The sequence below is a fragment of the Myotis myotis genome, unplaced genomic scaffold (genome assembly GCF_014108235.1).
Source record: "Myotis myotis isolate mMyoMyo1 unplaced genomic scaffold, mMyoMyo1.p scaffold_m19_p_19, whole genome shotgun sequence".
In the NCBI taxonomy this organism is placed as follows: Eukaryota; Metazoa; Chordata; class Mammalia; order Chiroptera; family Vespertilionidae; genus Myotis; species Myotis myotis.
In genome coordinates, this window is record NW_023416323.1 from 9,824,856 (window position 1) to 9,839,500 (window position 14,645).

Consider the following 14,645-nt stretch of genomic DNA (forward strand, 5'->3'; position numbering starts at 1 on the left):
AACCAGCCTAAGTGCCCATCAGCAGATGAGTGGATTAGAAAACTGTGGTACATCTACACAATGGAATATTATGCTGCTGTAAAAAAGAATGAACTCTTACCATTCGCAACAGCATGGATGGACCTGAAGAGCATTATACTCAGCAAAATAAGCCAGTTAGAGAAAGAAAATATCACATGATCTCACTCATTTGTGGAATATCATGAACAACATAAATTGATGAACAAATATAAAACCAGAGTCATAGAAGCATCAAACAGACTGTCCAATCTATGAGGGAAGGCAGGGTGCGGGGGGGGGGGGGCGGGTAAGAGATCAACCAAAGGACTTGTACGCATGCATATGAGCATGACCAATGAACACAGACAGTAAGGGGGTGAGGGCATGTTCTGAGGGGTGAGGACGGCCTGGGAGAGGTCAATGGGGGGAAAAGGAGACTTATGTAATACTTTAAACAATATATATATATATATATATATATATATATATATATATATATATATTTTTTTTTTTTTTTTTTTTTAAAGCAGGAGTATAGTTTAAGGGAACTTTGGGACAACATAAAATGTAACAATATTGCATCATAGAGACACCAGAAGGAGAAGAAAGTGAGAAAGGGATAGAGAACACTTTGAGGAGAAAGGAAGAAATATGAGTCAAAGCACATTGTGTGGCACTCAGTAGCAAAAAAAATCATGAGTTTTCACTGTAAAAACATATTCATGTAAGGCAATCTGTGAAATTAAAAAAAAAATACTTTTTATTTTCAAATAATTATGGATTCACAGGAGATCACAAAGAAATGTATAGGGAAATCGCATGTATTCTTTCTCCACCCTTCCCCTACTACCTTACACAACTATAGTACAATGTCATACCAAAAAATTGACATTAGTGCCATCCACAGAACTTATTAAGATTTCACTCATATTTGCATGTGTGTGTGTGAGTGTGTATTACATATAGCCTTGTATCACCATTGCAGTAGTCAAAATACTAGAAAGTAGCATCACCCTGTATTCGCTTTTTGTAGCTACACCCTTATTCTTATCTCTTGGCAACCACTAATCTGTTCTACATCTGTATAGTTATGTTATTTTATGAATGTTACATAAATGGAATCATGCAGTTTGTGTCCTTTTGAGATTGGCTTTTCTTCTATCTCATATATTTACATGTAAAGAAGATATGATTATATGAATCTACCAATACACATACACAAATCTTACTATTTTTGACAACATGGATGGACTGGAGTGTGTTATGCTTAGTGAAAAAAGTCAGACAGAGAAGGACAAATACCATATGATTTCACTTATATGTGGAATCTAAAAAACAAATGAACAAAGCAGAAGCAAACTCAGACACAGAGGACAAATTGATGGTTACCAGATGGGAGGGAGGTAAAGGGGCTGGCTGAAAAAGGTGAAGGGATTAAGAAGTACAAATTGGTAATTACAAAATAGTCATAGGTATGAAATGCCAGGGCTGACCAGCAGACGCTAAGCGATGAATGAATACTCTGACACATAATTCCTGTGAAAGAGAGGGTTAAGGGACTACCTGGCAATAGGAACCAAACAGTCTCTTCAGGCTTTTATTGTAATAGCAGTTTGAGATAAAGTTTAACTTTTAGATACAATCAGTAGGGTAAGTATTCTTGGGAGGACACATGTGTCTGCAGTGTCCTTTAAGCAAGGACACCTAAAGATTAAGCATAAAGATTCCGGTAAACACCTGAGGGTCTGCACATACACAGACTTGTTTGGAAAGGTCAAGGAACAATTAGGGGCAGTCACCTTCAGTCAACTCCCCTAGGTCGGAATTTCCTCCTTACAAACTTTCCAACCAAGTCTCCCGTGCTCCCCTACAATGAAAGTATAGCACAGGGATATAGTCAATAATTTTTATATTAACAATGTATGGTGTCAAGTGGATACTGCACTTAATGGTGTGATTACTTTGTAATTTATATAAATGTGTAATTTATATTATACACCTGGAACTAATTTAATATTGTAATTAATTTTTAAAAAACTGATGCTGCCAAATCTTCTACAAGAACTGTGTGATACAACATAAATCTCCTAATGTATCCTCTGGGAAATAAATTCCTTCTGCCCTTCTTGACAGAGATTTCTCTGCATATCCCTCCACACACCGCCCTTCCCTCCCCCCCCCCCCCCCCGCCAATAATACTCTTATTCCTAAAGGCCTCCAAAGCAGAAGACTTATTTACTGAAATCAATCACACCATCTCATGTCTTGCCATTTTCCCACTCATGTCTCTGAAGAATACCTAAGATATCTAATGTGTAATTCTACCTAAACATTGTTCTCTTCCCTAACAAATTACCAGGTAAAAAAAAGTATTACTTCTGCATCACGAGACTCCTTAGAACAAAAGGCACAAGGGGGAGGTGTTGCCAAATTATTATATGAAAATTAACTGTAGGAAGGACATTTGATGAGACACTGGGAAAGAAGGGGATCCATCCTCATTGTACCATCATTAACTGGAAAGAGAAGGCCTAAAAACCAGATAAATGGGTAAGTCACTATGTGGCTGGGCATTTCAGATGTGGTTATTTTATATCCTGAAAAACAAACATGCATTTCATAAAACAAAGAAAAAACTCAAAATGATCTCTAGCTTGACTTTGAGATGAACCCACTGCAGCACTTTTCTCCTCTCATGACTCATCTTTTGTAGTATAGCAAAACTTGGAAGGAAATGGGAATCATTACATTTGTAGTCTTCATTACTAGTGCAAACAACAATAAAATAGAGACAGTTTAAAATGAAGCTGGAGCTGCCATGCCAGAGGAACTGCCTTGTAAGTCTCATGCATCAAACCTTGAAATGTTAAAACAGGGCAAAATAATCTTTGGACTGGAATAAGGCAACATTGTGTCCCAAACAACTGTTTGCAAAGATAACAATAAAGCAGCTATTATTATGACTACTGGGCTGAAAATTAAAAACATTATATAGTATTAGTGTCATTATGTTATCTTCACCAATAGAAATGATGTAATTGTTTTCCTTCCCTTTCTCAAAAATACGCATTGCCTCTGTTTCCTACGTTATTTGGGCTTCAGGCTGGAATTATTGATTCCCGAATACCTATTCATTTTTATATAAAATAAATGCTTTTTGCCTTTCACTTTGACAGGTCTTTTATTTTTAGGTTAGCACTAGCAAGCCCCCTTTATCTACATTAAACATACCAAGATGGAAGTTTGAGAAAGACTAAAATACTATTGATCCTTTCCTGTGTCATAAAGGAAAGTCAGGTGCATTAAAGCTTGGGAATGGAATCTGATTCCATATTCTCCAGTTTCCTGTCAACAGAGCTATTAAAATTCTCTGGATCCCCAACATGCAGCTTGCTCCCATAGAACTTTGAAGAGGAACCTTAAGAGGAAGGAATACTGTTCTTAGTGCCTGTCATATTTTCCCTGCCTTGAGGGGAAGTCCAGCTCTAAAATTGCCATAATAAACACAGGGCTGTGCTTTTTGAGTTGGAACCATCATTCCAGATCTCATATTCAACTTCCCTTTCACAGCCATTTTTGTGCAGGTAGCATTTCTGTGCAGTGTGTCTGCACAGAGGTAATAGGAAAAACAAACAAACCCAGGGCAACAAATTCCAGTGAACCACGGAACTTACAATGGCCTACAGAAGAGGCTACAATTGATATACTGCATGCTACTGTGTATTAACAATACTAGGCTAGACAGTGGCTACAGGTGCACTGAAGAAGGCAACAGTGGGTTTTCATTAGAACAGGGGCCTCTATGGTTAACAAGGGCCTCAGAGTCTTTGACAGGTACAGATTAAGTCATGTGGGGATCTTGTCCACAAATTCCTCAGCCCCAGAACTGCAAAAATGAAGCTCTAGACCAGCCCACCGGGATCCAGCATTCAAGGATTTGGCTCCGAGACCCTGCAGTGAGTGCAAGCCAGTGGGAACCCTGTGCCCCACCCCCGCCCTGACCCCAGAACCATGCTGCTAGTCTGACCTGGAGCCACCCCACACCTGCTCCACCCTGAGCCCCGGGACCTGCTGCTGAGCAACCCAGAGCACACCCCACTCCAGGAGAGCATGGACTGTGCTATCCAGAGCAACCAGTGCCCACTCCATCCCAGTCACCTGGACAGCCTTGCTGCGGTGACTCCCAGAGCAACCCATGTCCACTTCACCCCAGCTCAGGAGGGGCGACTCAGAACAATCCAGCACATGCCTCACTCAAGGCCACAGGGGAGCTCTGACTATGCAACCCAGAGCAACCTGCGCCTGCTCCACTCTGGCCCCCGGGACAGTCCTGCCAGGGCCAGCCAGAGCAACCCAATGTGCACCTCACTTGGGGTGACAGGAGACCTCAGACTGAGCAGCCTAGAGCAACCCGCCCCTGCTCCGCACTGAAGAAGGGCGAACTGGAGCAACCCAGCCCACGTCTCACTCTAGGCTACAAGGAAGCAAGGACTGTGGAACCCAGAGCAACCTGCGCCCACTCCACCCTAAGCCTAGGGTCTTGCTGCTGGGACAACCTAGGGAGAAACCCAGCATGCACCCCACTCAGGCCACAGGAGAGCTCTGACTGTGCAACCCAGAGCAACCTGCACCTGCTTCTCCATGCCCCTGATACAGTCCTGCAGGGGAGACCTGGAGCAAGCCAGTGTTCTCAGCCAGGGGCCACAGGACTGCACTGCAAGTGCACTGCCAGAGGGACCTAGAGTGCCATCCTGCCATGGGTGCCAGGGCACAGTGAACTGCATGCCAGAGGGCTCTGGGTCCTCACAGGGAGTCACACATCAGAGGAACTGTACACACACTCCCACCACCTCAAATATCTGAAGCAGACAACTGAGGAACCAGATCCATGGGAGAAAGGGATACAATTCAGAGCAGAGACAATAAAAGTGTGAGACTCAAGGAAGACCCAGCCTCTGGGCTAATGATTTCTGGACCATTGCCCTGATAGGGTCTTCAACCTTGCAAACCCCAAGCAGGGTGTTCAGGGCCAGAAAGAGACAACAAAAATGGGGAGACAAAGAAACAACCACCACCACCACCCCCAAGGAAAGAAAAGGAGGACTCACCAGAAAAGGAACTAAATGAAACTGAGGCATGCAATATGTCAAAAAAGAATTCAGAGTAAGGGTCATACAGTTCATAAACTGGATGGATGAGAAAAATCAACAACTTATGTTAGAAAAAATAGGAAATAAAAAATGATCTAGCTACAATAAAAACACAATGGAAGGTTTCAACAGAAGATGAGATGAAGCAGAGGACTTAATTAGTGAAAAGATAAGGCAGAAAAACACACCCAATCTAAACAGCAATTGGAGAAAAATATTAGAAAGCAGGAGAACAGCCTAAGGGAGCTTTAGAGCAACATGAAATGAAGCAACACACACATAATAGAGGTGCCAGAATGACAAGAAGAGGAGCAAGGATTAGAAAACCTACTTGAAGAAATAATGGCAGAAAAGTTCCCTGATTTGGGGCACAAAAAAATCACACAAGCACAGAGTCCAAAACAAGATGAACCCCAAAAGACCCACAACAAGACACATTGTAATTACAATGGTGAATGTTAACAACAAAGAGAGAATCTTAAAGGCTGTAAGAGAGAGACAGAGAGTTACCTACAAAGGATCTCCCATTAGATTATCAAATGATTTCACAATAGAAACACATTAGGCCACAAGGGAACAGAATGAAGTATGCAAAATGGTGCAAAGCAAGGGACTGAATCCAAGAATGTTCTACCTAGCAAGACTATCATTCAAAATTGAAGGGGAAATCAAGATCTTTGCAGATAAAAAAAAAAGGCTAAGATACTTTATCATTACCAAGCCAGTAATGCAAGAAATGCTAAAGGGACTGCTGTAAAAAGAAGAAATAGAAAGGGAAGAAGGAACACAAGTATAAAGAATAAAAATGGCTATGAACAAGTACCTATCAATAATACCCTTAGAGAGAAACCAAGATGGCGGCATAGGTAAACACTGGAAATTGCTGCCTCGAACAACCACTTCAAAAATACAACTAAAAGACGGAACGGACATCATCCAGACCAACAGGAAGGCTGGCTGAGTGGAAATTCTACAACTAGAAGGAAAGAGAAAAGCATACTGAGACTCAGAGGAGGCGCAGTGTGGAAGTAAAATACTAAGGTACAAAGGTGCACACGGAGCAGGCTGGCGGCTGAGGGTGCGGTTGTCGTTTTCAATCGGGAGGGAGTCTCAGTCTCTGAGCTCCAGTTCCGGGCGAGTCTCTGGGGACCCAGACTCATACGGGAGAAGCGGGACTGTCTGGCAGCTTTCTCTCGGAGGGGCTTGCAGCTATTGCTGGGACACTGAGAAGCGGGTCCTCTGAGGGGAGGACTGAGAGCAGCCATAACTGCTAGACCCGCCCTGCTGATCCAGTGGGACCCATCCCGCCCAAACCCTGTAGGGAGGCTTTTGCTGGGTAGCCTAAGGCAGAGGCTAGATTAGCACCTCCCTAGAGAACCAGGAGCCAGTGTACCCAGAGTACAGAGTGGGACCATCCAGTTTGCAGCTCCGTGGAACCATAAAGGACACACTCAGGGGGCAGACTCAGTGAGCACCAAAGCCCCATTGAAGTAAGTCTTGCCCGGGAGTGGTGTCTCCAGCACAGAAGTTCTCCCACTGCAGACACACCTGATTCTCACAGCAAATCGGCCTGGAGGTCAATTCCTCCCAGTGATACCTACAACAATCAAGGCTTAACTACAACAAGACTATGCACAAAGACCACAAGGGAATGCACCAAGAGTGTCCTCCTCAGGTAATTGGGGAGGCTGAACCACTGGGCCCTAGAGGACACTTAGCACAGAAAACCACTTTATCAACACAGGGAAGCATAAAAAATGAGGAGACAAAGAAAAAGGACACAAATGACAGAAATGGAGGAAAGCAAACGACTGGATATAGAGTTCAAAACCACACTTTTAAGGTTTTTCAAGAATTTTCTAGAAACTGCCGATAAACTTGATGAGACCTACAAGAAATCTAGTGAGACCCTCGAGGTTGTGATAAAGTACCAACTAGAAATTAAGCATACACTGACTGAAATAAAGAATATTATACAGACTCCCAACAGCAGACTAGAGGATCACAAGAATCAAGTCAAAGATTTGAAATACGAAGAAGCAAAAAACACCCAACTGGAAAAGCAAAATGAAAAAAGAATCCAAAAATACGAAGATAGTGTAAGGAGTCTCTGGGACAGCTTCAAGCGTACCAACATCCGAATTATAGGGGTGCCAGAAGATGAGAGCAAGCAAGATATTGAAAACCTATTTGAAGAAATAATGACAGAAAACTTCCCCCACCTGGTGAAAGAAATAGACTTACAAGTCCAGGAAGTGCAGAGAACCCCAAACAAAAGGAATCCAAAGAGGACCACACCAAGACACATCATAATTAAAATGCCAAGAGCAAAAGACAAAGAGAGAATCTTAAAAGCAGCAAGAGAAAGACAGTCAGTGACCTACAAGGGAGTACCCATACGACTGTCAGCTGATTTCTCAACAGAAACTTTGCAGGCCAGAAGGGAGTGGCAATAAATATTCAAAGTGATGAATACCAAGAACCTAAACCAAGATTACTTTATCCAGCAAAGCTATCATTCAGAATTGAAGGTCAGATAAAGAGCTTCACAGAAAAGAAAAAGCTAAAGGAGTTCATCACCACCAAATCAGTATTATATGAAATGCTGAAAGGTATTCTTTAAGAAGAGGAAGAAGAATAAAAAGGTAAAGATACAAATTATGAACAACAAATACACATCTATCAACAAGTGAATCTGAAAATCAAGTGAATAATCTGATGAACAGAATGAACTGGTGATTATAATAGAATCAGGGGCATAGAAAGGGATTGGACTGACTATTCTTGGGGGGGGAAAGGGGTGAGGGGGATGTGGGAAGAGACTGGACAAAAATCGTGCACCTATGGATGAGGACTGGGTGGGGAGTGAGGGAGGAGGGTAGGGTGGGAACTGGGTAGAGGGGAGTTATGGCGGGAAAAAAGAGGAACAACTGTAATAATCTGAACAATAAAGATTTAATTAATCAAAAATAATAATAATAATAACCTTAAAAGTAAGTGGAGTACATATTCCAATCAAAAGATATCGAGTGGCTGAATGGATAAGAAAACATGACCCATTTATATGCTGTCTAAAAGACATCCCCCACAAAACAAGGGACTCACACAGACTGAAAGTGAAGGGATGGAAAAATATTTTTCAGTAAACTATAAATGAAAAGAAAAGCTTTGGTAGCAATACTTATATCTGTCAAAATAGACCTCAAAGTGAAGGCCATAACAAGAGATAAGGAAAGCCACTTCATAATACTAAAGGGATTAATACAATAAGAGGATATAACTCTGGTAAACATATATGCACTCAATGCAGGAGCACCGAAATACATTAAAAAAAAAAAAAAAAAAAACTTCTGCAAGATATCAAGGGAGAGATCGACAGCAAAACAATCATAATAGGGGATTTTAATACCCCAATTGACATCACTGGATAAATCCTCCAGACAAAAAATCATCAAAGAAACAGCAATCCTAAATGACTCAATAAATCAGATTGACTTAATCAACATCTTCAGAACATTTTACCCCAAAGCTACAGAATATACATTCTTCTCAAGTGCACATGGGACATTTTCAAAGATAGACCACATATTGGGTCACAGGCAGAGTCTCTTCAAATTCAAGAAGATTGGAATCATATCAAGCATCTTCTCAGATCACAATGGCATATTAGAAATCAACTACAATAAAAACAATCAAAAAATTCAAATACATGGAGGCTAAATAGCATGTTATTAAACAATGATTGGGTTACCAAAGAGATCAAAGAAAAAAATAAAAAATAAAAAATATCCTGGAAACAAATGACAATGAAAACACAATCCCAAATCTGTGGATCACAGTGAAAGCAGTCCTGAGAGGGAAGTGCATAGCAGCACAGGCATACCTCAATAAAACAAGAAAACCTCGTAATAAATTATCTAACTCTACAACTTAAAGAATTAGAGAGCAACAAGAAAAGCCCAGAGTGAGCAGAAGGAAGGAAAGAATAAAGATCAGAATGGAAAGAAATGACATAGAGACCAAAACAACAACACAAAAGATCAATGAAACCAAGAGCTGGAGTTCCTTGAAAAGATAAACAAGATTGATGAACCTCTAGCCAGGTTCACCAAGAAGCAAAGAGAGAGGACCCAAATAAACAAAATCAGAAATAAAAGAGGCGAAATAACAACAGAAGCCACAGAAATAAAAAGGATTGTAAAAAAAAAAAAATACTATGAAGAACTCTATTCCAACAAACTGGTCAACCTAGAAGAAATGGGCATATTCCTAGAAAAATACGACCTCCCAAAACTCAGTCAGGAAGAATAAAAAAATCTGAATAGGCCAATAACTATGAAGGACATTGAAGCAGTCATCAAAAAACTTCCAGCAAACCAAAGCCCTGGACCAGATGGCTTCATAGGGGAGTTTTACCAAACATTCAAAGAAGAACTAAAACCTACCAAGACTATTCCAAAAAATTCAAGAGGAAGGAACACTTTCAAGCTCATTCTATGAAGCCAGCATTACCCTAATCCCAAAACCAGATAAAGACAACACAACGAAAGAGAATTACAGGCCAATATCTCCAATGAACATAGATGCTAAAATCCTCAACAAAATCCTAGCAAATTGGATCCAGCAGTACATCAAAAAGATCATACACCATGACCAGCGATGCAACGCTGGTACAATATCCATAAATCAATAAATGTGATACATCACATAAACAAATTGAGAGATAAAAAAATCACATAATCATATCAATTGATGCAGAAAAAGCATTTGACAAAATCCAACACTCTTTCTTGATAAAAATCCTCAGCAAGGTAGGAATAGAAGGATCATACCTCAACATAATAAAATCCATATATGACAAACCCACAGCCAATATCATACTCAATGGACAAAAACTAACACCATTTCCACTAAGAACAGGAACAAGACAGGGATGCCCACTCTCACGACTCCTGTTTGACATAATACTGGAAGTATTAGCCATTGCGATCAGACAAGAAGAAGAAATAAAAGGCATCCAAATTGGAAAAGAAGTACAACTGTCCTTATTTGCAAATGACATGATATTGTACGTAGAAAACCCCAAAGACTCCATCAAAAAACTACTAGACCAAATAAATGAATTCAGCAATGTAGCAGGATACAAAATTAACACCCAGAAGTTTATGGCTTTTCTATACACCAATAATAAACTCACAGAGAGAGAAATTAAAAAAGCAATCCCATTTACCATTGCAACAAAAAAATTAAGATACCTAGGAACAAATGTAACCAAGGAGACAAAGGACCTGTACTCAGAAAATTTCAGGACGCTAAAAAAAGAGACAGAGGAAGACATGAACAAATGGAAGAATATACCATGTTCATGGACTGGTAGAATCAACATCATTAAAATGTCCATACTACCCAAAGCAATCTATAAATTCAACGCAATCCCCATTAAAATATCAACAGCATACTTCAAAGACCTAGAACAGATTCATCTGGAATAAAAAAAATACCCCGAATAGCTGCAACAATCTTGAGATAGAAGAACAATGTTGGAGGGATCACAATATCAGATATCAAGCTATACTACAAAGCTACTGTTCTCAAAACTGCCTGGTAGTGGCACAAGAACAGACATATAGATCAATGGAAGAGAACAGAGAACCCAGAAATCAACACAGGCCATTATGTTCAATTAATAGGAGGCAAGAGCATACAATGGAGACAAGACAGTCTCTTCAATAAATGGTGTTGGGAAAACTGGACAGATACTTGCCAAAAAATGAAACTAGACCACCAAATTACACCATACACAAAAATAAACTCAAAACGGATAAAGGACTTAAACGTAAGACAGAACACCATAAAAATCTTAGAAGAAGCCACAGGCAGCAAAATAGCAGGCATTTGTCGTAGCAATATCTTTACCGATACAGCTCCTAGGGCAATGGAGACTACGGAGAAAATAAACAAATAGGACTACATCAAAATAAAAAGCTTCTGCACAGCAAAAGAAACCATCAACAAAACAATAAGAAAGCCCACTGCACGGGAGAACATATTGGCCAATGTTATCACCAATAAGGGTTTAATCTCCAACATTTACAGGGAACTCATACAACTTAACAAAAGAAAGATAAACAATCCAATCAAAAAATGGGCAAAGGACCTAAATAGACAGTTTTCGAAAGAGGACATTCAGAAAGCCAAGAGACATATGAAAACATGCTAAAGTCACTAATCATTTGAGAGATGCCAATGAGGTATCATCTCATACCTGTCAGAATGGCTATCATCATCATCATCAACAAATCAACAAACAAGTGCTGGAGAGGATTCAGAGAAAAGTGAACCCTCCTTCACTGCTAGTGGAAATGCAGACTGGTGCAGCCACTATGGAAAACAGTATGGGGTTTCCTCAAAAAAGTAATGGAACTCCCATTTGACCCAGTGATCCCACTTCTAGGAATATATCCCAAGAAACCAGAAACACCAATCAGAAAGGATATATGCACCCCTATGTGCATAGCAGCACAATTTACCATAGCTAAGATTTGGAAACAGTCTAAGTGGCCATCAGCAGATGAGTGGATTTGAAAACTGTGGTATATCTACACAGTGGAATACTACGCTGCTGTAAAAAAGAAGGAATTCTTACCATTTGCAGCAGCATGGATGGAACTGGAGAGCATTATGCTAAGTGAAATAAGCCAGCAGGTGAAAGATAAATACCACATGATCTCACTCATTTGTGGGATATAATGAACAACATAAACTGATGAAGAAAAATAGATCCAAAGACAGAGAAGCATCCAACAGACTGTCACACCTCAGAGGGAAGGTGAGGGCGAGGCGGGGAGGTGGTTAGAGATCAACCAAAGGACTTGTATGCATGCATGTAAGCATAACCATTGTGCACAGACACTAGGGGGTGAAAGCATGTGCTGGGGTTGGAGGTGGCCCGGGAGAGGTCAATGGAGCGGAAAAGGAGACATATGTAATACTATATGTAATACTTTAAACAATTAAGAATTTTTAAAAATGAAACTATCTTCCTAAAAGTAATGAAAGCTAGACTACGACAATTTTGATTAGTCTCCAGCATCACTTGGTCACAGTATAATGCACCTCACAGTCACAGCCAACCCTGGTTGTATTAAAGGGTCCACCCCCACCCCACTCACGGTCTCTGGAGCCTACCACGCAGCCAACCCGGGCACGCACAGGCACACACAACACACACGCTCTCTCTTACACACACAGACATGCACTCTCATAATTACATCCCAAGCTGACGCAGCCATATAATCATGCACCCCCGCCTGCCCCATCACCTTCCTCAGCAGGTGATTCACACGGGCCGGAGCCAGCTGCCTCTGCCTCCACCCGCACCCGCACCCGGAAACCTCCGGGCCTCCTACGTCCTTCCGCAACCCTGAACCCGTGTCCCCTCCACTCACCACGCAGATCACGGTGACCGCAGGGCTGGCGTGAAGTGAACAAGAAGTCGACGTCCATTAGCTCCCCCGGGGGCCTGTGACAAACGTAACCCAAGCCGGAAAAGCGCGGATGGAGACACAAGCCGACCTGGGCTGCAGGAGCTGGGATCTCGGGCTCCAGACGCGAGGCCCTGCGGGCTCCTGGGAGCTGCGGCGCGCGCGGGACTGCGCAGGCGCAGACGACCGACTCTGGGCCAGGGTGAGGTGTTTGGGTCCTAGACGCGTGAGTCTTAGGGGCCCTGGAGAAGGAGAGACCGGGAAGCCCGGGGCCAGGAGGTCAGACTAGGGAAGCGGGGCCCAGCCGAGAGGCCAAGGAGGAAACCGCGATCAAAGCCGGTCCTGGTTATTCAGAGAAGGGAGCTGGAACTGGGCCCGCGGTAACTAGACACTCAGATCTCTGAGCGGGGCCTCGGGCGTGGTCCGTGGGCGTGACCGTGAGGGTGACAATCGCTTGTGATCTGGAATGAGCTCTGCGAGGGGGGGTTGTGTCTGTTCGACTCTGAAGAAGCGTATGGCAGCGAAGAAGCCGCACCGAAGGGGGGTGTGTGTGTGTGTGTGTGTGTGTGTGTGTGTGTACCGAACGAGGCGGCCTCCTGCCCCAGATCGCTGCATTTTGGGTGCGTGCTAGTTTGCGAGAAGTTAGGGAGGATTGTGTGTGAAAAGTGGACGGTTTAATGTTGCTACCTGGGGTTTCTTCTGCCTTTGTCTATTTCGAGATCAGGTGTGAGTCGTATTTGAGGCTGTAGGTGATGATGGAGAAGCGAAAGTGATTTGCAATATGATTTTGAGACTTTGCCTGGAATTATGTAATGAATGTGCTGCCCGAGGTTGTGATATATGGGGGCTATGGGATGCTGGTTTGCTGAGGAAAGTTTGATTGACTGTAAACTATGCATGTGTTTGTAAACCACTGTTATTTTTTGTGATGGAGAAACTCTGCATGACCCCTGTCTAGTTGGGTATGTAAGATGTGATTATCTGAGTAGCGTTCATTAAATCTGCCTCCAAAATTGTAACTCAATAGCTATTTAGCAAATAAAATAGAGATATAAATATCGGAAAGGAAGAGGTAACAGTTTTGTAATTCCTAAATGGTAAGATTCATTTTAGGGAAACACCATATGAACTAAAAGTAATGTGTTAAAATGAATAGTGTCCCATAATTAGTGCTTTCAACACATATATCTCTGAGATTTCCTGCTTCTGAGTGAAAGTGATGACAAGGTTAATAGCTTCTTCGGGCATTCTAAAATAATAAAGAGTATTTGGTACACTTTTAATCACAAGGCCCATCTTGTTTTAGTAATTAAAATAGTTATTTTGTGAATTAAAATATTCACTGTATCAATCTATACTTCTGACCTTATTTAGCAAAATACTATCCTTTCTGCGTAGAAGCCTATAGAGTAGAAAGGCACATTTCTTTTCTATTTCCATACCTATACTACTAAAAAGTGTTGCTTACTATTAATATTTAAATTAGCTATTAGGAAATTAATAATAAATATTTATTATTAATAACTGTGCTTATTACATAGTGTGAAACAGATGAATCAATAAAGAGATGAAGTAGAGACATAGAAAGTCCAGATATTCTCAAGCAGATAGGGATATGGAATATGTGATAGAGATGGCATTTCACATAAATTGAGAGAATATGGATTGTATGTTATGTAGTATTGCTAAACAATAAAACACTGGATAAAATCTTCACAAAGCAAAAACACTTTAATAGTCATATGAATAACTAAGAAAATTTATTTGCAACTTTAAGCAGGTAAAGCGTTAATTTACTAAATTTAAAAATATAATATCAACAAATTAGGAAGTAAAAACCCATGGGGAAAAAAAAGACATATTATAAGAAGATGCCATCACATAAAGGAAATAAAAGCTTCTTTAAACTTATTTTTTAAAATTTTTATTTATTTTTTAATATATTTTTATTGATTAAGATATTACATATGTGTCCTTATCCCCACGTTATCCCCTATCCCCCCGCTAAATT

At 41.1% G+C, this 14,645-nt stretch overlaps 2 protein-coding genes across 13 annotated transcripts in view; one reads left to right on the forward strand and one right to left on the reverse strand.

Moving 5' to 3' along the window:
• The window catches only part of ZNF260 (zinc finger protein 260), an 89,742-nt gene extending 77,012 nt beyond the window's left edge, over window positions 1-12,730 (reverse strand). The window contains exon 1 of one of the 2 annotated variants that reach the window (XM_036345248.1): window positions 12,599-12,730. The gene's annotated coding sequence lies outside the window, so the exon portion shown is untranslated. The remainder of the gene's footprint in view (window positions 1-12,598) is intronic. The other variant, XM_036345250.1, reaches the window with a different exon arrangement.
• ZNF382 (zinc finger protein 382) overlaps window positions 12,682-14,645 on the forward strand; it is a 43,733-nt gene continuing 41,769 nt past the window's right edge. For 4 of the 11 annotated variants that reach the window (XM_036345216.1, XM_036345219.1, XM_036345221.1 and 1 more), the window contains exon 1: window positions 12,882-13,014. Coding sequence is in view for 1 of the 11 variants with exons in the window: in XM_036345213.1 (XP_036201106.1) it covers window positions 12,708-12,836 (129 nt within the window). In the remaining 10 variants the exon portion in view is untranslated. The other 7 variants (XM_036345214.1, XM_036345222.1, XM_036345213.1 and 4 more) reach the window with 6 other exon arrangements.